Raw genomic sequence first — 22,641 nt, 5'->3', positions numbered from 1 at the left:
CTCCTTCAGCAGAGAGTATGGCAGGTAAGTGAGCCTGGCTGTTAATACTCCCTAGGGATTACTAAGCACTGTAAAACCATTTGTGGTAAGGCCTGCTTAGAAGATTGTGTAGCAGCATGTAAAAGCTGAACGCAGTTTATACAGCTTTCTCTTACCCGTACATTTGTCATTGTTTATTTTCTAAGGTAATGGCAGCATGCTCTCATAACCTGAGGAACCTCTACACCTGCCAAGCCGCAGCTGGTTGGAAGTAAGCTTATGGCAGATCTTTACAATGGAAGGCCCTTCCATGTACCTGGCCCTTTTGTGTGCAAATACCCTTCGTTTGTCTTTGACAGATATCAATGTACAGAAAAAGAGGTGCAGGTTTACTACAAAGTCTTCCCTTCAGCAACAAGGCACGGGTTTCTGGGCGCAGGAGTGATAGAAAGACCTCTTCCCTACGTGTGGGGACTAGTGAGAGACCCTGGCAAAAGGCATCTGTATGACAGAACTATCAACACCGCTCGAATACACAAGAAGGTAACCAGCCATATTCAGCTGGGTGAGTATCAACGCGAATGGCTGGCCGCCATTAGCATTGTGTACTTTCTCAGCTCAGGTTGCCAGCCAGGGAGAAATTTAGAGGCATCTTACTTCATTTCTTCAGGTTTGAATAAACAGTCTCATTATTTAATACAGAAACTTCAGGTTTGCAAGACTATTCCAAAGTAAGGATAATATTAAACACGTCTTGCTGCAGAAGCACAGCTAGAGACAGTGGTTTAAAAATAAAAACAAACCTTAAGTGGCTTGAAAGAACATCTTAATGACACATTATAGCATATTAACTAGAGCTCTGCTCTTTAGCAACAAGAAATCAAAATAAAGTATGCACGTGCATTTAAGTCTAATTCCCCATGTTTTTGGTTTTTTGGGTGTTTTTTTTTTCACAGTGTATTTAGTGACTGATACCTCCCTGTGCTACCTAAAACAACCCCGGGATTTCTGCTGCATTACTGTAGAAGCCAAAGAGGTAAAGTGAACGCTCCCTCTGAAGTGTAGAGGAATAATTGTTTTGAACTCATGGTTCGAGGACAAAGGAGAGAAGGAAGGAAAGTCCATGCTCACGTTTACAGAAGTGACAGTGTAACAGGAAGAAAAGCCACACTGATAGGGCAGAAGCGAACCATAGCTAAAACAGCCTCGTGAATGACAGTCACCAACCAAGCCCCTTTTTAGGCAGTAACAGCAGTGTAGCAGTATATTCTGGTTACAAACATGCAAGAGTATGACAGAAAGTTATTTCATAAATAACATGAGAAATATTATTTCTTTTTAAGTGATCTGAGAAATATGCCTCATGGCAAATAAAAAAAGTCTTACTCTATGCATAAAAAATTTTCAAATTGTCATCTTTACGCTTTGTCACACGCAGGAGAACTTGTCCGTCTTGGCTATTCAGTCTGTGTATGATGCATCCATGCCTCACCCGTGTAAGGAAGTGGTGAGAGGGGAGATTTTGCCAAGTGCTTGGATACTGGAACCTGATGTAGTCAATGGAAGAGATATCACCAGAGTTATTTACATGGCACAGGTAAGGTTTTGCTGTATGTCCAACTGTGAATGCAAAAAGCTATTATGTATCAGCCATGAAGTGACTAAAAGTCACCTCCACGCTGTTACCTGGCACAACGTACAGCAATGCAGACAGAATCTTACTGGGCTTGTGCTTACGCACATGGTGAGCCAGGATGGAGGGTCTTGTTTGCATTTTCATCTTGCTGTGGACACAGGAAGTCCACCTCAGGTTATGCTGTTTTCAAAATGCACAGAAATACTTGTTAACTGTTTCTAACTGAAGTCATTCATTCCTCATGCTTAATAGATGCAAAAGAGAAGTCAAGATGAGGACTCTAGTTAAGAATAAGAAAATCCTGCCATCCATTTATTACAGACTCATCTGAAATGGAGGCTCTCTTTGAGACAGTGGTACCAAGTACTTAAAAATGCCCAGAAGGGAATACCATAGGTGTAATTTCAAGTGCTCATCTGAGAGCTAAATGGCATTAGTCCTTTAAACTTACCTATTTAAAACATGTTTTTAAAATACAACTCTAAAAGTATTATTTTTTAATTAATTAGTATAGGCATTTTACAATGCATACTGTATTTTAAAATTTTATGTGCGTTTTATATTGCACTTCAGTATACACATATACATTTTCATAACACTGTCTCAAACAAGCAATATTTAAAATTAATATTTGCATATTTTTAGTTAAATATGATTTTATCTATATAGTATGTAAATAATATGTAATATGTATTTGTAAATAAGAATGTAAATTAAATAATTAAAATATATTTAGATAGATTAAATACTTAAATATATATTTTAAGCTTAAACTCAAAAGCAGCATGGGCCATACTGCTGAAAGTAACATCAAATAACAAAGCTTTGAACGTGTATAGAGTAGGGGGAAGGAGACGTTATAAACCACACCATGACGATAGCACTTGGCTCTGAACTACTTTTGCGCTTAACACATACTTGCAACATCAGAGCTGTACCAGGCTGGAGACATGTTTTGTCCAAAACCAGCTCCAAAGCCCAGCGTGCGGCCTTTCTTCTCATTCCTGCAGGTGGATCTGGGTGCCCCGGCTATCCCCGCAAGGCTCCTGAGCTCCATTGCTAAGCGGCAGCCTCTGGTGATTGCTCGACTGGCACACTTCCTTGCTAGTTAGCATCTGGCACAAAACTGGACGCTTAACAGCAGCTGAAAGTTCGCGACGATTGCCACAACACTATGCAGCATCAGTGCAAACCACCACACCTCAGGACACAGTTTTACTGCGCTGCAGAACTAGGTGCTTCGAAATAAAGAAACCAAACTGACAGTTGGAAACAGTGACACTTTGTAATTAATAGGGAGTAATACTGAGTAATCAGCTTGTTTCTAGAATTTAAATCCTGCTCATAAGAGTAGTAGCTCCAGCATTTTTCCACACTGGCTTTTTCCATTGGTCCTTCTACGCTTACCCAAATGCACTAAGAGTTGAAAATCTAGCCTGGTCATAGTCTTACTGCACTTCTTTGTTCCTAACATGACCAGCTGTCTCACTGCAGCAAATACAGACTCTTCCCATTCAATACCTCAAGGTATTTCTGTTGTTGAACTTGGTCCAACAATCCTGCTACCAGGCTTTATGTGTTTGTTCCAACACACTCCCTTAGTTTAGTTACACATTCCTAAAATTGAACAGAACCGCAAGTATCTGAATAACTTCATGTAGTTCTTCAGCACAACAGTAAAGAATCACTTTAGATCTCTTATCTAAGCAATAAAAGCTGCTATGATATGCTTTCTGTAGCTCAAAAAAGCCCCCATTGTTCAAGAAGCTGTTGCACTATAAATTTGTCAAGTGAGAAATACGTATTCAAGTATCCACCGTACCAGAGTCAGCATCTGTACTTTAACACAGTTACTTTCAGTAAAACTGGTGTTTTCCCAGCCTCCAGTGAAGTTAGCTGCACTTCTCACCTTTGAGTTCAAGAGCCAAGATCTGCTTTGACTGTACCTTTGCACAGGTGTAATTCCCGCTCTCAGCTTCTATGTTACTTCCTGTTCCTAGGATATTAAGTTTTAAAAGAAAAGATAATAGCTATTTTAAATTGATATTTAAGAAAATAGCAGTTTTGAGACATAACAGCCCCAAGCTTCCCCCCCCAACTATACCAGGTAGGATAAAACCTTTCACTTACAAATTTGCTTTGTTTTATCTTTAGATGGTGATGGTTACAATCTTAACGCCAATATAGTACTGGTCTCTTTTGGTGAGACTCAGCCTTTTCTTAAAAGCCTGCCCAACTGAGTCATGGCGTGGTTCATTTCAAGCATCATGCATCTTCCATAGCCCCTCAAGGAAAAAGGGGTGACCTGTCACAAAGTTTTGTGCAACTGAGCAAAAAAGATGGCTTTCCAGATTTACAACCTGTCACACAGTGTCCCCGCTTCTGGTGGAACCCAGGAAAGGAAGGGCGAAGGTAGCAGTGCATTAGAGACGTAAAAAAAGTAAGCAGAAACAGCAGCACAGTGTGTTGGCTCTGTCCCCAGTGCTGCTCCCATGGGCTTCCAGAGGAGGTAGGGGAGGTCTGCATCCAATCCACAAAACTTTGCTCAGTGCTTCACTTTTTCCCCCTTTTATTTTGGACATGGCACTAAGTGATAAAGCAGTTTTTGTAGGAAAAACATCTAGGGGGACTCCTGTTGATCAATGGTGCCTGTGAAGGATAATGTCTTATTGTACAGTGCATCAGATGTTTATTTTTATATATACATAAGATTTTTTTTTCTATGTTTACAAATTAAGTTATTTATATATGCTTGTTTTGAAGTGTTTTTATATGCTATCAAAGCTAAGTTTTATTTTTATCAGTAGTGAATTAATGTAACTTTTTTTTTAAACAATCGTCAATTGATACTAAAAAGCCTATTTATATGAATGTTTTCTTTTGCAAATACAACATTTTATGGTACGTGTTAATGTACGGCATTGGTTTGTTTGGAAAGAATAAAAACGCAGCAGATAGCTAATTTGTTAAATTACAACAGGCAAAAACCAAATTCCTGTAAGTTACTGCTGAGCAGTAGATGATCAAACCAATTGTATTGTACCACCTACTATTGCATCTCTGCTCTTAATCAAGATTGCTATTTTCATATCCACAATAAATGGTATTTTCTACACAAGGAAACGAGCCCCGCCTTATTTTGCTGCAGCTAAGATACCCACCTATGGAACTGGGCTGGATGGAGAAATAGCATAACGGCTTGTGACAGAAGACGTAGGTCTCCCAGTTACTTACCTGTGGAGGAACATGCATGGAACCAGCATCTGCGGCACAGCAGCGAAGCAGCCCGTCGCTGCTGAAGTTTGGTAGCCACGACCCCGTGCCTTGTCCAGGCGAAGGGGGTTTTGTATTGCTCTGAAACGAGGCCCTGGCTGGAGCGTCTTCCTGAGCGCTCCAGGGTTACGGGACCAGAAGGCAGTTCGGACAGAAGGGCGCGGGGAGCGTGCAGCAGGGAAGGCCGCCAGAGGCAGGCCCCGCTGACCCAGCTGGCTGTGAGCTCGCTCCCTCCTGCAGCACCTCTGGCACCGCAGCTGGAGCCGCAGTGCGTACAACGCCTGAAGCGCTCCACCACGAGGAGCCTACCAGCCCAGGGGGACCGCAGAGCCATGCGCCCTCCTGAGCGGGGCCCGCTGCTGAGTATCCCTCGGCACCAAACAGCGCGCTGCACAGCCGTTCCTCAGCTTCAGTTACAAAGTCAGGTGTCCGGTGTTACAGAGCAAGGAAGGCCGAGTACCGCGGGATGCCCAGGAACTAGAGCAACCGCATCAACCCGGAAGAACACGGAAACAGAGGTGTCTTACCTGCCGGTTCCCGCTGAAGAGCTGCCTGCCTTCTGCCCCATCGGGCACAACTGTGCTCTCTGGACACAGCAAACTGCTCCTGGGGGGTTGGTCACCTTTTAAATTAATAATTCCAAGCATGTTGTACTAGAGAAGAATAATTCAGTACATAATTGAGTACGTGAAGACAGCTGTAGCCATGGTATCTATGCAAACAGCTTTGCAATAACCAAATAAAGTCAGTTCCAGAGCTGAGAGCACCTTTTTTACCATCGCAGATTCCAGCTGCTTCCCCCTTCCACTGCCTCCATCCCCCTCCTTTTATAACAAAATGAAAGTTGTATTTCAGTATAAACAAAGCAGCAGCAGGCCAGACAAGCAATATTACTATACTTTCTCTGCCCACTGCTTTCTGGCAAGGCAATTTTTTTTTTTTTTTTTACTTCACCCCAATACAAAGAGGTTGTATACCAACAGCCTGAACACAAACCAGGACATTTAATCATGTTTATTATGACAAACAACAACGTCAACAAACACCTGCAGCAAAATGTCACATAATGCTCAGCCTCAGGGAGCAGGTATGGTACGATTACTTGCTATTTCAATTTGTAGTACCATGTCCTTGCTGCATACACAGCATGCTTACACTTTTAGGGACACTGTGCTTCATTCATATCAGAAAGCCCCTAAAATGAGGTACGCAGGTGCAACATGCCAAATCTTCCAGTGCACTGCTTAGTAACCAAGTCAAGAAAACGCTCGGTACAGTTCAGACAGCCGTGTGCCTCTGTGGTTTCTCTATCTGGATCACACACATTTTACCAGAAGCCACAGTTCTTCCTAATTAGTCCTATTTGTGGTTTTTCTTCAGTCATCAACTGCAAGACGTTACCTTTTCTCACCTTAGAGAAGGAAGAGGTTAGTTAATTAGCAAGCTAAAAAGCCCTGGGCTTCACTTTGTCTAAATATTGTTCTTACATAACACAGTATTTGCTTTCTGGAAAAACCTGCACTAATAGGATGCTCCCAGACAAAAGGCAGCAATATCCTCACGGCTACGGGGAGGGGGAATCCCATGAGACAGCAAAGAGCGTCTACTCATACTCTGCTCACAACCAGCAGTGCCTACCACAAACCCCAGCTTAAAGAAATACTGGGGGAGGGGGCTCAGTGCAGTGTGAACAGGAGGTCACACCCGTGGTAATCTATCCACAAGGGCAGAGAAGCAGAGAACACCCGTTGTCCTTCACAAAAGGGATTCCTTTCAAGAGCAGCCCTCCAGGGGATGTCACAGTGCTCTTGTGCTGCTTTTTTGTCTGCTCTTCCAGGCTGTAGTTTTCTTGCTGCAGCATTTCCTGTATGATAAAACCCAAACTCAAGGCAAGAAGGTTTATAAAAAAACAGTGAATAGCAGCCAGATGCCATTTATGTTCACATACTACAAAAGTGTCTTAAAAATACTGCCTTCAGTAAAAAATATAAACAGATATTTTTCTCCCTTATTTCTGTTAAAAACCTCAGGAAATTACAAGTTCTGTTTCCAATGAGAGATGGAAAAACACTTAAGCATCTACATCCTTTAAGAAAGATGCCATCAATGTTCTGGTGTATATATTTAATATGGTTTAACTTTTAAAATGAGCCTTCAAAAAAATTAAACCTTCAAAACTGAGCTTACAATGAAAAATAAATACAGGCTCATCTCCATGTCATACAGGTTCAGCTTTTCCCTCCCCTAGGCAGAGTGAGAAATCACATTTACTTAAGAGAAGAGACAGCCACCAGGAAACCACCTTTCTGACCATGAAGTAACTTCTCCACGTGAATTGCTTCCTGGCTTTGGTCACAGCCTGCTGCTGCGCACGTACAAAACGTGTCTCTGAGTCTAAAAAACGGCTGCTCTGAGCCACGATCAAGGTGCTTAAAGGACTTTTGACTTGGAGATTCATTTGCTCATGTAAATCCTTCAGCATAGCATCACCATGGCAAAACATCCATGAACAGAAAGACCAGTGCAGGTTTTGCACAGTGACCCCTTCTCTGCGGTATGCTCCCAGCAAAGAGCTCACGACGCATTCTGAAACACTAAAAATTCCATTTGCATCTTCATTAGTAATTTGTGCCCCCAGAGAGTCCACCTCCGCTAACTCTGGGCTGTCACAGCACCTAGAGATTGTCTGGTCAGCTTGCAACGATTAGTCCTGGGCTCTTCTCTACGAAGTTCTGATACAAATGCTCTGGACAGTATTTCCAGTTCTTTTACGAAATTCTGTAACAAACATAAACAAACCAGAGAACCCTTATTAACAAAAGTCAGCGAAGAGGCTTACCTAATTTTTCTAGTAAAGAACTTTACCAGGTTAAACATGTTGACGGCTTTCCAGCGCAGAAACCTAGACAAGCTACAACATTGTTTGTAAAGATGAATGCTCGTGGGTCTACATGTTCGGACTCTCCTCTAAACCCCACAATCTCCTCAGAGGAGATCAATGCCAGTTTGAATGGTTAAACATCTCCAGTATGCAAGTGCTCACCAGCCTTGAAACGCTCTCCTTTTTTAGCAAGGGTGCTGGGTGGTCTCCTGCATTTGGACTCTGGCTAGAATAGTCCCACTCCTCTCCCATTCTGGTGGTAGGAGGCAAAGAGGTTTAAATGCAAATCTGGTCGATGAAGACCCAGCCCGACACGTCATTTTCAGCTGGAGCACGGCGAACACACTCAGGCTAGAACTGAGAGCTGGCAGCTGAGCCAGCTGGTCTCCAAACTTTGTTTACAATTTTCTTGGAAATGTTTGCCCTGCATGGCAATGCTGGGATCCACACAGGTACAGCTTTCAGCTGAACACCTGTAACAAGCCTGCTGGAAGCCACTGCTTCTGCGGCATTCAGCAGGAACTATAGATAGGAAGGTTACGGGTTTCATGCAGGTGAAATAAAACTACAAGGATGGACTGTTTATGTAGCTATACTTCTTATTTCACTTCTTGTTCTCCACATCTAATTACTTACTGAAGACCAAGGGAGCTCTCTAAGGCCATGCAAGCAACTCTCTATTTCATTAGTTCTCATTAGGTCATGTTCTACAAGTCCATGAAGCATGAAAAGGAACAAATCCCACTGCAGAAGAGAAAAAAAAAATAAATCAACAACTCAAAAAAAAAATGGATTTTGTGATCGCTTCTTTAGACCTACATACAATTCATGTTTTTCTTCTTGGATCAGAATGTGTAAAAAAGGAGCAAAAGGAGAAAGCACATTAATAATCTGGGTGTGGCAATGAAGGACACCAAAGAGCAACATCCAAAATGAGGGAACAAAACTCCTTCAGTTCCTACATTGTATCCTAAAGTCTCAAAATTTCTCATTCCCAGTTTCCAAACACACCAAGTATTTGATCCCTGTGTGTTCCAAGAAGAGCTTGAAAAACTATTTTCTTACCTTCTGAAATAAACTGGGTTTAGCCTGCAACTAAATTATTTTCAGCTTCATAGTTGAGGATCTTATAACACCAATACGCATGCAAAAATGAAAGCTGATAAAAGATACATGAATGCAACCAGCGTCACACGCATTCAGTCCTCGATCTCCCAGGCCAAATGGGCCATTTGGCCATTTGTTCCTAAATCAAACAGTCCCCCCAGACAGGTATCAAACACTAACAAGTAGTACGCAGCTGCCTTTTTCTCTGCCCCCGCAGAAACACCAGCTGACAGCAGACCCAAGTCCTGCCGGCCGCGTTCGCACAAGCAGCCCGTTAAGGCTGCAGGCAGGCAGAGCTCCGAGGGAACGGACCAGCGATAACTGGCAGCTCCACAGGTCGGATTAAGCTTTACCTCTCGCTGCTTAACTCCTGCAAGGTAACTGATGTTCTTCTCACTGAGCATCAGCTGCACAGGAACAGGTGTCCCGAAGTCCTCCTTCCAGACAGAAAGCAGCAGTTTTAGAAGGCCATAGGTGGGATTACTCTTTACATGAAGCCTCTCGGAGCTCTTCTCTGGGGACTTGGTCCTGAGACTCAGAGGAACACGACCTGAAACTAAGAAAAGGAAGAAAAGTGAACTTCTATAGCTGCGTTATTTTCCTTTTACAGTCATCATCTTGGTCCAACAGCACATTTTGCATAGCTGGTATCTAAACAATCACTGAAGTAAAAACACCTACTAGTGTAAACCAGTGAACCTAAGAGGGCTGTAGTTCAGAAACATGCAAGATTATAAGCTTTGAAACTATTCAAACAAGTGTTCCATAGTAAGAGATTTATACTACTCAGATAAAGAATACCATTTTGTTGGCATATAGCCCCAAGCCTTGAAAGATGACTTAATAAATACAAGTCAGCCTAATGTTTAATAAAAGAGGGCCTAGGTGTTACTTCAAAGGAGAGGAGAGTAACTCAGTAAGACAACATTTAAATCTATACACAGATTAAACAGTTGCTCAGTTTTGCCTATAGGCAGAGTTGCATAACTTCATACAAGTGAAAGTAAAACTGAACGGTGTTTAACTGCAGCTAAACATACACAGAGGGAACATACCAGATCCTCCTTGGTACAGTCTCATGGAGCGGGGCAGATTAACAATGCTACCCCCCAGAATGAAATTTCAGTATATTCAGATGTGAACTGCTTTCTGAAAGAATGAACCATGTATAAAACTTCTTAAGAAGGTTCTAAACTCAGGACATTAGAAGGTCGCCAAATGAAAACACACCTGCATCCAGATCACTAGCTCCCACTGAAAAAATTATTGTATTTAACACATTAGAGCAAGAGGGGGAAAAAAACCCCCCTGAAAACACTCACCAAACTGACACTATGCAGAAAACAAGTTACTTCCATTCTCTCCAAAAAGAGCCATAAAAATATAATTCAAGGGAACAGGCCCTTACTTTTAGGGGAAAAAAACACTCAGCTGCAACTTTTCTGAGGTGGAAATACTGGAAAACGTAACACACGTTTAAATGAAGGTATCAATAAATAACAATGGAGATGTGAACAAGAACACCGGACCTGAAGGACGGTTAGTCACAGTATAAGGCTGTTTAGCAGAAGGTGGAAGGGAATAAGACCAACCACTCAATCTGACAGAAAAAAAATCTGCAGACTCAGTGAGAGCAAAAGAATCAAACATCCACGAACTCGAAATACTGCAGTCTCTGACCCCAAGGACTTAAGAGAACTGTAATAACAGATTTCCGTCTTAAATAGCTTATCATGACTGACTTACCTAGCAAAGAAGCCAACTCAACCGTGCACTTTGCCAGCTGCTGTTCTGATGTGGGACACATAAACTGGAAAATACAAAAAAAAAGTTGTATCTTTGTCCCCATACTGCAGACTGGACAAAACAGGGCTTCACAAGGGATAAAAATATCAGAAAAGAGCAGGCAATTTACAGCAAGAAGCACAGAGCTGTAATCAGGAAACCATTAAAGACTGAAAGACAAGAAAAGATCATACATGAAAAGGGGACCCACAAAGGCTAACTTGAAATAACAAGCAGATCTACAGTATAAAAAAACAAAAAACAAAAAACAGTTCAACTTCATCACATTTGAACTCCAACAAAAAACACTCAACTGAACTCAACTGTGAGGCAAGGGAAGCTAACAAGTTTACAGGTATGGAGAGAGCTCAAAGCAGTCCAAAGGGAGTTTTGTTGCTTTTTTACTTCTTCTACCTTTCTGCATCGAAGTGTCTGACTCAGTCTTCCTAGCAAGCACTCCAGCCAGGCGTAGTCAATCACTTCACCCTCATCCCGTGGGCCCACAGCAACACAGAGCACATCCTTGATAAAAAAAGACAGCAGTAATTCACCTATTAGTAACCTGCACTTCCACAAACAGATTGGACCCTTGATAAAGCAGTTCAGACAGTCCTCAGGTCCTCATTAAAAAAAAATAAAGTAGCAAAATTAAGCTTGTATCCTACTCACTTCAAAAGACAGATTAAAGCTGATTTTTTCACAACCTCACCTAGGTCTGATTTTTCTACCATAGTTCTCGCTAATGTTATGAAGTCAAAGTCAACGTCAACCAGGGCAACCAGTTCATCCTTCCTAAAAGAAACTAGCTCCCAAAGCTCTTGGTAGATGTGGTATCACAGCAAGCGAGCCCAGGGTAGAAGTGCTACAGAAATGCGGAGTCCTCTTACACTGTCAAGGTAGCTTCAGTGTCAACACAAAGCTGAGTATGAAGAGCGCTAACAGGGTTACGGTGTGAAAACTGGCTTAGACAATTTTCATGTGGTAGTGCTTTCCATCACCAGCAACTTACCATCCAGTATCAGAAATCCAGGATGGAAAACAAAAGAAAAAAAATTTAGAAGCTGTATCTCAAGATATTGGATCTTCAAAAAGCAACAGTTTATTAAAAAGGCCCTTGGTTTCCTCACTTTACCTCCTCTTTATTTTAGCTCAAGCAAGAAAGCATTAAAGGATGTGTAGTCATTCTTATACAGATGCTGGGAATGGCAGTGAGATCCAGTATCATTGCTCAAACAGACAAGAAACAGAAAAAAAAAAAAAGGCAGAACATGTAATGGTAAAAAAGTGAGGTTTTTACAGTTCTTTTCCTCACGGGTTACTCATGCAGGTTATATAACTGCATGATTTTTTTAAAAAGCATAGCCCTTTTAAAAGCCTGGGAGAAAAGACTAAAATGTAATTTGAACCAGCTCGAGTAGAAAATTGTTTAGACCTAAGGCTGAAATTAAGCCTATACCATCATCACCTTTTTAAGATACTCTGGTTCTCCCTTACTGTAGCTGAACAAAGGTGCAGATGCAGACTGGCAAAAGTCTTTCAACAGATTTGTACAGATCCATCTGACACTTAATTCAATGTAGAATTCCTACCATGTAAGATGGGACAGTTTACCAAGTTCTACAGAACTGACAGGACCAACAGAAACTACTCTGAACTCCTGAGAGGCCAGGAGACTCTCCATAAAAAGAGTAGGTCTACAAAAAAGTAACCATTTCAATATGCTGACTCTTCAGCATACAGCTGTATGTAACACTCCCCACACTAGGGTTTCTATGCTACTCACGTCAAACAGGCCGCTGCCATGCTACCAAAAATCCTGTGTTTGAGACAGTACTCCTGACCAGGGAACTCTGATCTACACAGACAGCAAACAGAGGGATGAAAAAAACATGAGACCTTTTCATCGTGCTTCCTGAACACTCACAGCCAGATCCTTAGAACCAGAATACCCCTTTTTAAAAAAACCAAAAACCAACCAACCCAACAAAAAAACCCCAACCACAACAACAAACAAAAATCACCAATGTGAAAAATAAAAAGGGAGTTTGGGCAAGCCAGGAAGCGAACCCTGCGTACCTTAATCTCATTGATGATTTGGGAGGGAAACTGGGCACAGTGCTGACAGCCTGGAGGGCAGTCCCTTCTCGGCTCCAGAGCATCCTCACCAGGCAAGGGAAATCCTGGGACCCTGAGCATCCTGTTGAAGGTTGCCTTCACTTCTCTTTTGATGAGTGCTATAAAGAACAGGGAACAAATCCAGACTACTTCAGCTTTTCTCTTCAGCGAGGCAGACAACTGTCTCCAAACGCTACCCATCTTAGCCTCTCATTCTGAGGGCCACGGCAAATGAGGAAACGAGAGTTTACATCTTCAACCCCCCCCCCAGCTCCTGTTATATTTAATGGGCAGGGGCACAGGCACAGGTGGAGCGTGTTAACCCACAGCTCTAAAAGGCAGCCACTCGTTACCATCAGGTACCACTGGCAACCCATCTCATTTTTTATGAAAATATTTCAGCAGGTTTAATGAACACAGTAACTAAGCCAGGAAGCAATGCCAAAGCAGAAAGCTGAATCAGCGTGATCATACCAGTTCAACCACTGTGCCCATGAAAACCACACTTTTCTACCAAAATAAGTTTTGACCAGCATCCAAAACACTAAACTCCTGCTGCCGCTGCAAATGGTGCTGGATATTCCTCCCTGGATTCTTGGCACAACCTCCTGAAACAACATGTTTTCAGAGATTCTGAGGAGCTGCCAGAGCACTATTACAGAGTGAAAGGACCACAATTGCCTTCAGCCTGCTGAACACACACCCAGTCCAAGAGGAGTTTGTTTTATAAAACACTTCAGAAAGACCTTGTACATGTGGACCAGAAGGTGGCTTGAAAGAGCAGCCATCTGTATCATTCATTTGAAGTACTAAGACAACTTCAGCCTGGATGACATTTTAGAAGAAGCTTTCCACAGCATTCATTCTCACCATCCTACGAGCCTCCGTAACTAAAAATCACTTACACGGGCCAAGCCTGAAAAGTCCCTGAAGAAGGTTCCTGGAGCTAGAAATCATTCCTCTTATTTCTAAACAAGGAGGGACAGAACAACTGCATACTTCCCACTAAAAGAAAAATGAGTAGGGCCGAGTACTTTATACCACTGGAATAAATTCTACCCCTTGATCTCAGAAGAAGAGTACAATACACAGGTCAGAAGCCCCCGTTCAGAGCAAGGAGACTCACCTGCAATGTTGGCAGAAAGCCAGCCACAGGCTTTCTCAGTAGCCAGTTCCACTGCAATGTCTTCTGCACTACTTAAAACCTTACAGGAAGGATAACAAGTGATAGAAGATTACTACCAGCCACAGCACCAGAGTCAGTGAGAAGTCAGAAGGAGGTCTACAGGGGATAAAGCTTAAAATCTGACATGCAACATTTAAATAGAGGACCACCACCTCTGTGGGAACTGCTAGTCTGAGCAATAGGACTGACCCATTTTGATTTCTCAAACCTCATCAACCCCATACAGACCCTATCAACTCTTGAGGCAGCTGATGCTAAAACAATGAGATATCCTCACAAGATGAAGGCAATTTATATGCCATTCTAGTCTCAACAGTTAGCTGTTGGCTAGGGTCCCCAGAATACCCAAGGCAGCCTGGCAGAGGTGACTCTCCTTAGCTATTAGTCCTCACGTGAGGGCATCAATAGATTCCAACATCCTAAGCCATTAATGGATAAGTGAAGCAGCAATGGAAAAATGGTAATGGGTCCAGACTGAAAGTCAAGGCCTTTAGTTAGTAAGTTTTAATGGAAATACATACTGCTGCAGATGTCTCTTCTGGCAATAACACCCTTACTGCCTCAGGACCCTTCTTTTTGCAAAATCTGCAAGAAAGGAAAGAAAACGTGCCGCAGCATTAGTCAAAGTTCTTGGACAACACTCAGAGGTTACCGTAGCAACTTTCACATGTTCTCTCACAGTCAAAACCAGTTGGAAGACTGCAGTGAAATAATTCAGACCAAAAGAACCAGACAAAGAAAGAGCGATTACAAGCCACCAAGCTGCAATACTCAGTTTTCCAAACAGGGGAAATAAAATAGCTGCAGTGGATGTCCGCTTGGAGCTGGATGCAGAGGGACACACAGCACCTTTATTCCTTCCTACAAATACGATTAACTGGCTGGAGGCACAGCAGACAGTCACCCTAAGAAGAGCAGAGGTCAGGGATTATAACCACCAGAACCTGAGCATGACAGGCCAAGCCAAATTAGGCTTATAGATTCCTCAATAAGACCAGAAGGGAAGGCAGAAGTTTAAATAACTTTTCCTCCTTACTCTCTGCCTTTGATGAGTGCCTGGGCCCCTTCCTCATACAGATGAGCGCACACCTCTTCAAGCAGTTTGTCATGATTAGCATCCTCCTTCACTTTATCTTGCAACATGACTTCAGCCCTTTGAACCAACTCTGCTACCAGTGTTGCCCTGTAAAAAGACAAGAACAATCAGAGAGACTGAAATCAATGCAAGAAACAGTGCACACTGACTGTAACCAGCTGTCCTCCCTGATTTAGGGGGATAGCCATCTCAAATGCAATAAAACTCTGCTAAAAAAACCAGTTAATCACGCTGCGTTCAGTACTGTACCATCTCCTTGCTCTTTTTGTAAGGAAGAAAGCAGCAATGAAGATATAAAAATATTACTAAGACTCAAGAGTCAAAAGCCTTTAGGTTTTAATAGAAACATATATGGTTACAGGTATTTTTTCTGGCAACAATACCCTTATACTCTTAAGCCATGGACAGTGGTCAGAAGTTCAAAACTGTCCACAGCAGCCCACTACCACCAACATTCCTGTAGGCTGGTATCATTTTACTGTCTTCAACACACTGGACAACAGGACAGTGCAAACTCTTCAGCAAGCTCAGGAGTGACATGCTGGAGGGCAGGGCTGCCACTCAGGACTGTGACAAGGCGGAGAAAAGGGCTGACAGTGGGGTGGTGACTGTGCACCTGTACAGGCTGGGGTCTACTGGCTAGGGAGCAGCTCTGCAGAAAAGGATCTGGGGTTCCCAGTAGACAAGCTAAATAAGTTAGCACTGTCCAAAGAAGGCCAGCTTTATACAGGGCTGACATTAGCAACAGGACAGCCAGCAAGTCAAGGGAAGTTACTGCTTCCCATGGTGCTGTGAGGCTGCATCTGGAGTACCCTGTCCAGCTTTGGGACCCCAGTACAAGAAAGCCATCGATAATTTGAGTGACTGCAGGAGAAAAGAAAAAAAAACATCGAGATAGCTGGGATGCTGGAGCACAAGACTTGAAAGGAGACTGGGGGAGCCAGTTTCATTTAGCCTGGAGAAGAGAAGGTAAAGGGAGAAGAAAGAACAAGACTCTTCCAGGAAGTATGCAGCTAAAGGTTGACAGGCAATACACACAAGCTGAAACAAGGGAAATTCTGGTAGGATATAAGGAAACATTTTTGACAAAGTCTGGGGAAATTAAGCATTGGAACATGGCCCTAAGAAGGTGCTGAATCCCCATCCTTAGAGACTTCCACAACTCAGCTGGGAAAGGTGCCAAGTAACCTGATCTAACTTGAAAACCGGCCCTGCTTTCAGCAGGAGTTTGGACCAGATGACCTCCAAAGGCCCCTTCTGACCTGAGATTTTCCTATCACTAGCAAGAATGTTCTGAAAGGGATATAAAGTCTCAAAATGCTGCACTATGTTCACATTCCAGGTGTCCCACAGTCATATAAGCCTCCTCTCTGCATCCCTTCACAAATTCCCCTCTACGATGGCAATCAGATGTTACTGGACCCCACTGTCTTAGCCTTTTATAGCATTGGTGTTCTGCTATACAGCATACTTCGAAGGAAAATTTTCTTTCCCCCATACAAAGTTTTAAAGGATCAACATTTTGTCTCATTAGTGTAAAGTTACTTCTTCAGTCACAGAATAGATCACGAGCACTTACTTGATATGCTTGACACAATTGGATCCCACCCTCTCTGCCACAAATTCAACTGTTCTCCGTAGGGAGGGAGGCTGGTTGTGGAAGAAAGCTTGTTCCAGCTCTACCTGTTCAAGAGAAAAATGATTGATTAGAGCATTCCACTCAGATCCTCCTCTCCTCAGCACAGGGGTGGACAGAGCTACTGTCTGGAATTGTGCTAAAAGGCATGCAATTTGCCTACACTAGAATTTTCTGCTACTGTAGCATTCAGCACCCCTGTAAACTATTTGCTCCCTATTTCCTTCTAATCATTTAACCCAAAGCTCATTATCAGGGCTTACGAAGCTACAAAAGCAAAAGCCCAGTAAAGGGAAGAACGGGAGAGTTCTGACAGCACCTACTAATAATGGGTCACCACACAGGATTTGTTTTTAAAAAGAATCCTCTCTTTTAATTACAGGCTGGTAATCCTGTAAGCTCCTACACAGTTCATTCTTTTGGTGGAAAGCATGGCTCTAATCTAACCAAAACAAGAGTATGAGAAACACACCAACTTTTAGGCTATTTGTTCCAATTGCAAGAACATTTACTGAAGTTACCTGGATTTCAACAACCACACAGTATCCCAGCCACATTACTATAACAGAAGAATGAGAAGTAAGGATACCTGACTGTTTAACACAACATTTGCTGCTGCCCATTCTTTTCTTTCCCTGGCATTAGGATACCACTGTGTACCCTACCCTCACACAATTTCTCCTGCCTTGCTTCCCCTTGTGACTCCTTTATTTCAATACCTGCAGTTTCCGCTGTGTGACAGATGCCTTGGGTGCCAAGGACTCTGCTGCTGTGGGAGTGATTTTCCTCATAAAGCCACCATTTTTTGCTCCACTGCCAGCCACAAAAGAGGCAAGTAGTTTCCGCAGCTCACCTGTACAGGAAAAAGACACAAAAGCAGTCATCATCCCCATAAGCAAGGAAACAAATCAAAACTCAAGAGCCTTTCGCATTGCCAGTCCTGGTTCCAGAGCAGATTCTCTCAGCTTCTGTAACAGGTGAAGTTCCAGAAGAGCAGAGGGGCATCCCACCCATTTAACCAGCAGGGCACAGCAAGGCAGGCAAGGCTCTGATGATAAATGACGAAGCTTCCAAAAAGCTCCCTGGTACATAGGACTTGTTCAAAAGGATCAGGGAGCGGTGATTTCTACGCATCCCTTTTTAGCATGCCAAGCGGGAACTGTAAAGTCTACAAGGACTACAAGGCAAGCAGCTACATAAAATTCCAAAAGGGTCAGGAGAAAATACCTGGGGAAAAGCCTGAAGACATGTTTGACCCCTAGAAGCTTCATGATACAGGTTTAACGTGACAGTTTTTCTTAGCAGCTAAATCCCAAGAAGCAGAGCACCATCCCAGCATCTGGGTGGGACTGTTGTCTAGAGAGGGATTTCACCAATGGCAGTCAGATCCCAGGAAAAAGATACCTCAAACATCAACTTGATAAAGCACCAAGGCACAAAAGGATTCTTCCCCTCTGCCTAGCAGCAGAAATACGCTCAAGGATCAAGGCATTCCTCACAGTACAAACATCTTTCCCTACACCCTGGGATGGAAAAGTTATACACTTACTCCTTATAATGTTTCCTTCCAGTTTGTGAAGGATGAGTTCCCCTGTCCCTCTGCATTCAAGCTCTGTAGATCAGCTATCCTGACTGTGTAGCCTCCCTCCCACAATTTCAACAGATATTATTCACAGCTGCATGAGCTTCTGCAATACAGCTTTTTACCAAGGTTGACTCAAACACAACTGAGACCTGAAGTTGTGAGGAGGGGCAAGAAAGATGATCTGAGGACTCACAATGCCAAAGGAGAAATATAAATAAAAATAAAAAGCGTAAGTGAATACAGATAGATACTAATATATTTTATTTATATAGCAAATAAAATACTCACCAAGATAGGGACAGCAGGTATAAAGTAACTGCTGATCCACCAAGGGTACAGAGTCCTGGTGAGAAAAGGAAGGAAATGCTGAAAGGACACAGCAGGAAAGGATCAGTCTTCAGCAAGTCAGATATCCCACGTGCATAGTCACAGGCAGGTTTCAGAACTGTCTTTCCATGAAAACAATAAAAGATAAATGGATTCCAAATCCACAGTAAAATTATGAACGCTGCAGCCCAAGTATTCAGTCCAAGCCACAACTGAGCTGCTCTACATTTAGTCAAAGCCCAGCTGAAAACTGATGATTACAGAAGGCAACAAGGACCGTTGGCAACAGCTGCTACTTGTAAAAGAGAAACCTGTCCATGGAGAAGAATAAATGAGACACATCTGCTACGTGTTACACCTCCGCAAGTGTCTTCACCGAGTCTCACTGGAACACCACACTGCAGAGTAATGTCACCCCAGTATTACACAGCACAGCCAGAGGTATGGGAGGAAAAGCAACGTCAGATCCCATCCATGCAGGCAGCGTACACTGCACTCATTTGGTGGGGAAAAAAAAGTAAGAAGAAAACCAGTTGATCTCTGCGTATTATCTGTGACACTGAAGAGAGAGTGCAAAACAGAACTTTCTAGTTAGAACAAGATACACCTGTATCTTAGCAAACACACTGCTCATTTTTTAAGGAATACCATGTATTCTTTTGCATGTCTGGGACTTACCAGAAACTTCACACGTGCCATAAACTCACCTCCTTTTCTGCTGGTTCATACTATTTTCAGTTCAGTTACCCTTTATCGTGCAACTGGAAAACAGATAACTCCAAAGACAGCACTCTTATAGTCCCATCTTACTATTTCTGTTGAGTTCACCGTTACTATGGCTTATTTCTGGGAAGCTACAGTGCTATCAGCTCACCTTGTACTGCAATAACCAGTGAGTAGGAAAACAGCATCTGACCCTCCAGCGTAACTTGGCACACCTATTCTGCAAGCCATTGCAGCAGGTGAGATGGCTCCTGCTGGACAAAAGCCCCAGAGCTGTAACACACACAGTTTACAATCCAGGGCACAATGCAATTAAGGCACCTGGACAAACTGGGGCATCACATCTATTGGATTACACATGCTCAATGCAGCTGCACTGAAGCCAAGTTCTTGATAAAACTCCTGAGGCCATGGTTGATCTACCCTTACCCACAGATTCAGAGGACTTGCTACTGCACTAACTCACCAAAGCCTCAGCAGATGTCACAGTATCCATTATCAATCCCTCCTGCCTGACATCAGTGGTAAAGAACAACTCTTCAGGGACTGACGGAACCTGAAACAGAAACCCCAGCAGTTACAACCCAAACCATCAGTCAGTAACTGACACCATTTCTGATAAAAAGGACAGTAAAATCTCACCAACCTGCCACCCACACAAAACATAACTAGCACTAAGGGTCCTCTCTTCTGCCCTATGGAGAACCTTTCCATAGAATTAAAGATATAGTTTGACCACAATAACAGAAACTGCCTTCCTTACCCTCCCCAGACAGCACCTTTCACCCTTCCAGCAGGTTCCTGCTAAGCAGTTACCTTGCTTCCAACTGGAGGCATGGAAGGATTTTAGAAGTTCATCACCTCCCATCCCTTTTTCAGACAAAAAATTCCCCAGGAATTCAATGCTGCCAGCTAGCACTCCATGTTTGTGACAAGAGCTTCCAGTTCTAACAGGAATGAGCTGTGAATTTGCTTACAAGATTCAGATTTCCAAGTACATAATATGTTTCAGCAGCAATTAGAATTCATATTGGAAAAAAAATGTTGCGTTACACATTTCCACTAAAGGAAAATAATTCTCCATTACAATACAGAGGATTCTTTGAAAGTCCACATGACTGTAAAAAGACCCCAACAAAACAACAAACTACTGTTTTGCACTGTTTTAGCTGATTTTAATACTGTTTTCTACTGAGTTCTGTGCCCAGGTTTTTCTTCAGGGAAGAGCTGTGTACACACAGGAGAGACTACCTGAAAAAGCCAACCCAGTACTGCAAGTATCAGCAGCTTGTTCAGGAAACTCATCTCCTTATCTTCAGAAAGGACCGTTAACCTGCCAGGAAGCAAAAGCAGCAACAGAAAGTGTTAGATTACAGTAGCTTCATTTTCATTAAGGAAAAAAAATCTGATACCGCTCACTTCCCAATTACACTGTTTGTCACCATGTGCACATGCCTTACTTGTATGCTTAAAGGAGTGGAGAGCAAGCTCTACTTTTATGGATGTATGCATCTGAATAACATGCTGTTTTAAGCTTACGCTGGAAAAGCCAGCGTTAACTAACTCTCTAGAATGTGCTTCAAGTTTTCCTCATGTATATAGGAAATAAAACTAGCGCATTACTTAGGCCCGGGAGATTTCGCAGGTTTAAGGTTCAAATTCAACATTTAAAATTCACAGCTGCATCTGCAGAATGAGTAAGTGGGGATCTAAAGAATTTTGTTTCCTTAATGAAAACTCACATATTTAAATCAAACAGTAATCTCTGAGTTTAGGATGTGCTCCTTTTGCAGCTTTATGCACACAAAAAAATGTACTTCTAATAGAATCTCAAACTAGGGCCAGCATGCATTCTCAAACGCCAGGCACCTCAACTAAATAAGCAAACGTTCACAGAAAAGTTCTTGATAAATATACTTTCCCAGGCTCTTACCTGTATACCTGCAGCAAGAGACAAAATACTTTCCTGTAGTAATCAAGTAAAGGAGCAATATGATCCACGAGGGAAAGGTACTCCACAATCCAAGGAATAGTGAGGATAGAACGTTGATCCCGAATAGATTGTCTCAGAAGCATTAATACATCCAGTGCAGGCAGGGTCTTTATGGACAACAGAAGTTAAAGCAGCAGCTTTGAAGTTACCTTTTGATACTTAGAAAAATGTTATCTACATCTTGACTTTTCTTTCTAGGATTTCACCTTTTATACAAGTAAGAGGTGACTTTCCGGCTAGTTAAAACATTTCTCTGCACATGTGTAGAAGTAAAAAACACATCATGATGACAACCTGAGGTCCCACGGGACTTTCAGAAGTAAGGCTGCATGCCTGGCTATGTACAAGTGGACTCAAGGTCTAAGCCCTGCCTCCTTGCATTCAGTATGACATACTGCTAGGAGACAGGTGCAAAACTAACAAAAACATTCCTGGTAGCGGGATTTTACACCATAAATACAAGCCTCCTTGGCACGGTCAGAGTTCTGGTATGACAGATTAGCAGAAATAACAGAAGACTCAGTACCTCACCATCAGTGCTTTCGCTCCCTCTTTTCTAGCTTACAGAAACTCTCCTTTCCTTTGTTCCCAATCCCAGCATGTGCAGCAGGGGCACAGAACAGTGTAACACCAGCCCAGGAACCACTGGCTTGCTTTGAAAGGGCGTAACTATTCATAATCCCCTGCTCGGATTAGAAAACCTGCCTGTCAAGCAAAAGGTCGTATTAGACTTCTTAGAAGAGTTTGGTTCCTTACTTTGTTTCTTAATGCTACTGCAGAGTCTTGCAAGTCTCTGGTTGGCTGCTCCACAGTGCGATATGGCAAGAAAACAAGAAACCCCAGGAACTTGGCGAGGAGTCGTAGGCTTAACAGGACCACGGTGAAACGCTTCTTTTCATCCTGAAATGGAGAAAAGCAAGCTGGGGCACTGCCACCCTAAACTGGTAAAGCAACTACCTACACTAAACTTCCAGTCCCTTCATGTAAAAGGACCACATAGCTTCATCACTTCTTTTAATAAAGCTAAATTTCCAAACTAGATATTAATCATTTTAAATTCCTTCTGCCTCCACTGCTTCACTTACAGTGAGAAGAAATTAATTCAAGAGCTTTCCAAAACAAGCAGCTATTCAATCATATCTTCATATTAACAACTTTGGAGTCAACGAGAAGGCAGAAAACTGATCTCCTCTCGTCTCCTTTATACCACTACTGCTCTGCAAGTTTACATGAGCCTTTGGCTACTACTTTCCTAACAGACTATGAGCTGTGACACCTCTGATAGGTATAGATGAGTGCAGAAACGTACGAACGGGTAT

The 22,641-nt window shown here is 42.7% G+C and overlaps 2 protein-coding genes across 4 annotated transcripts in view; one reads left to right on the top strand and one right to left on the bottom strand.

Moving 5' to 3' along the window:
* Positions 1 to 5,644, top strand: part of STARD9 (StAR related lipid transfer domain containing 9) — a 113,996-nt gene extending 108,352 nt beyond the window's left edge. The window contains exons 30-34 of the mRNA XM_056345141.1: positions 186 to 250; positions 339 to 544; positions 936 to 1,015; positions 1,418 to 1,576; positions 2,626 to 5,644. Coding sequence (XP_056201116.1) covers positions 186 to 250; positions 339 to 544; positions 936 to 1,015; positions 1,418 to 1,576; positions 2,626 to 2,727 — 612 coding nt within the window. The 3' untranslated portion in view covers positions 2,728 to 5,644. The remainder of the gene's footprint in view (positions 1 to 185; positions 251 to 338; positions 545 to 935; positions 1,016 to 1,417; positions 1,577 to 2,625) is intronic.
* Positions 5,645 to 5,887: 243 nt separating this feature from the next.
* Positions 5,888 to 22,641, bottom strand: part of CDAN1 (codanin 1) — a 33,533-nt gene continuing 16,779 nt past the window's right edge. For 2 of the 3 annotated variants that reach the window (XM_056345142.1, XM_056345143.1), the window contains exons 13-28: positions 22,079 to 22,222; positions 21,263 to 21,429; positions 20,581 to 20,662; positions 19,796 to 19,885; positions 18,568 to 18,622; positions 17,414 to 17,547; positions 16,638 to 16,741; positions 14,999 to 15,145; positions 14,484 to 14,547; positions 13,903 to 13,981; positions 12,738 to 12,895; positions 11,076 to 11,183; positions 10,623 to 10,686; positions 9,230 to 9,432; positions 8,406 to 8,513; positions 5,888 to 7,666 (exon numbers count right to left, since the gene is read on the bottom strand). In XM_056345142.1, coding sequence (XP_056201117.1) covers positions 7,541 to 7,666; positions 8,406 to 8,513; positions 9,230 to 9,432; positions 10,623 to 10,686; positions 11,076 to 11,183; positions 12,738 to 12,895; positions 13,903 to 13,981; positions 14,484 to 14,547; positions 14,999 to 15,145; positions 16,638 to 16,741; positions 17,414 to 17,547; positions 18,568 to 18,622; positions 19,796 to 19,885; positions 20,581 to 20,662; positions 21,263 to 21,429; positions 22,079 to 22,222 — 1,833 coding nt within the window. In that variant the 3' untranslated portion in view covers positions 5,888 to 7,540. Of the gene's footprint in view, positions 7,667 to 8,405; positions 8,514 to 9,229; positions 9,433 to 10,622; positions 10,687 to 11,075; positions 11,184 to 12,737; positions 12,896 to 13,902; positions 13,982 to 14,483; positions 14,548 to 14,998; positions 15,146 to 16,637; positions 16,742 to 17,413; positions 17,548 to 18,567; positions 18,623 to 19,795; positions 19,886 to 20,580; positions 20,663 to 21,262; positions 21,430 to 22,078; positions 22,223 to 22,641 lie in introns of those variants that run through there. The other variant, XR_008822895.1, reaches the window with a different exon arrangement.

Source organism: Falco biarmicus, chromosome 7 (assembly GCF_023638135.1).
Source record: "Falco biarmicus isolate bFalBia1 chromosome 7, bFalBia1.pri, whole genome shotgun sequence".
NCBI lineage: Eukaryota > Metazoa > Chordata > Aves > Falconiformes > Falconidae > Falco > Falco biarmicus.
This window is presented reverse-complemented; position numbering and strand designations above follow the sequence as displayed.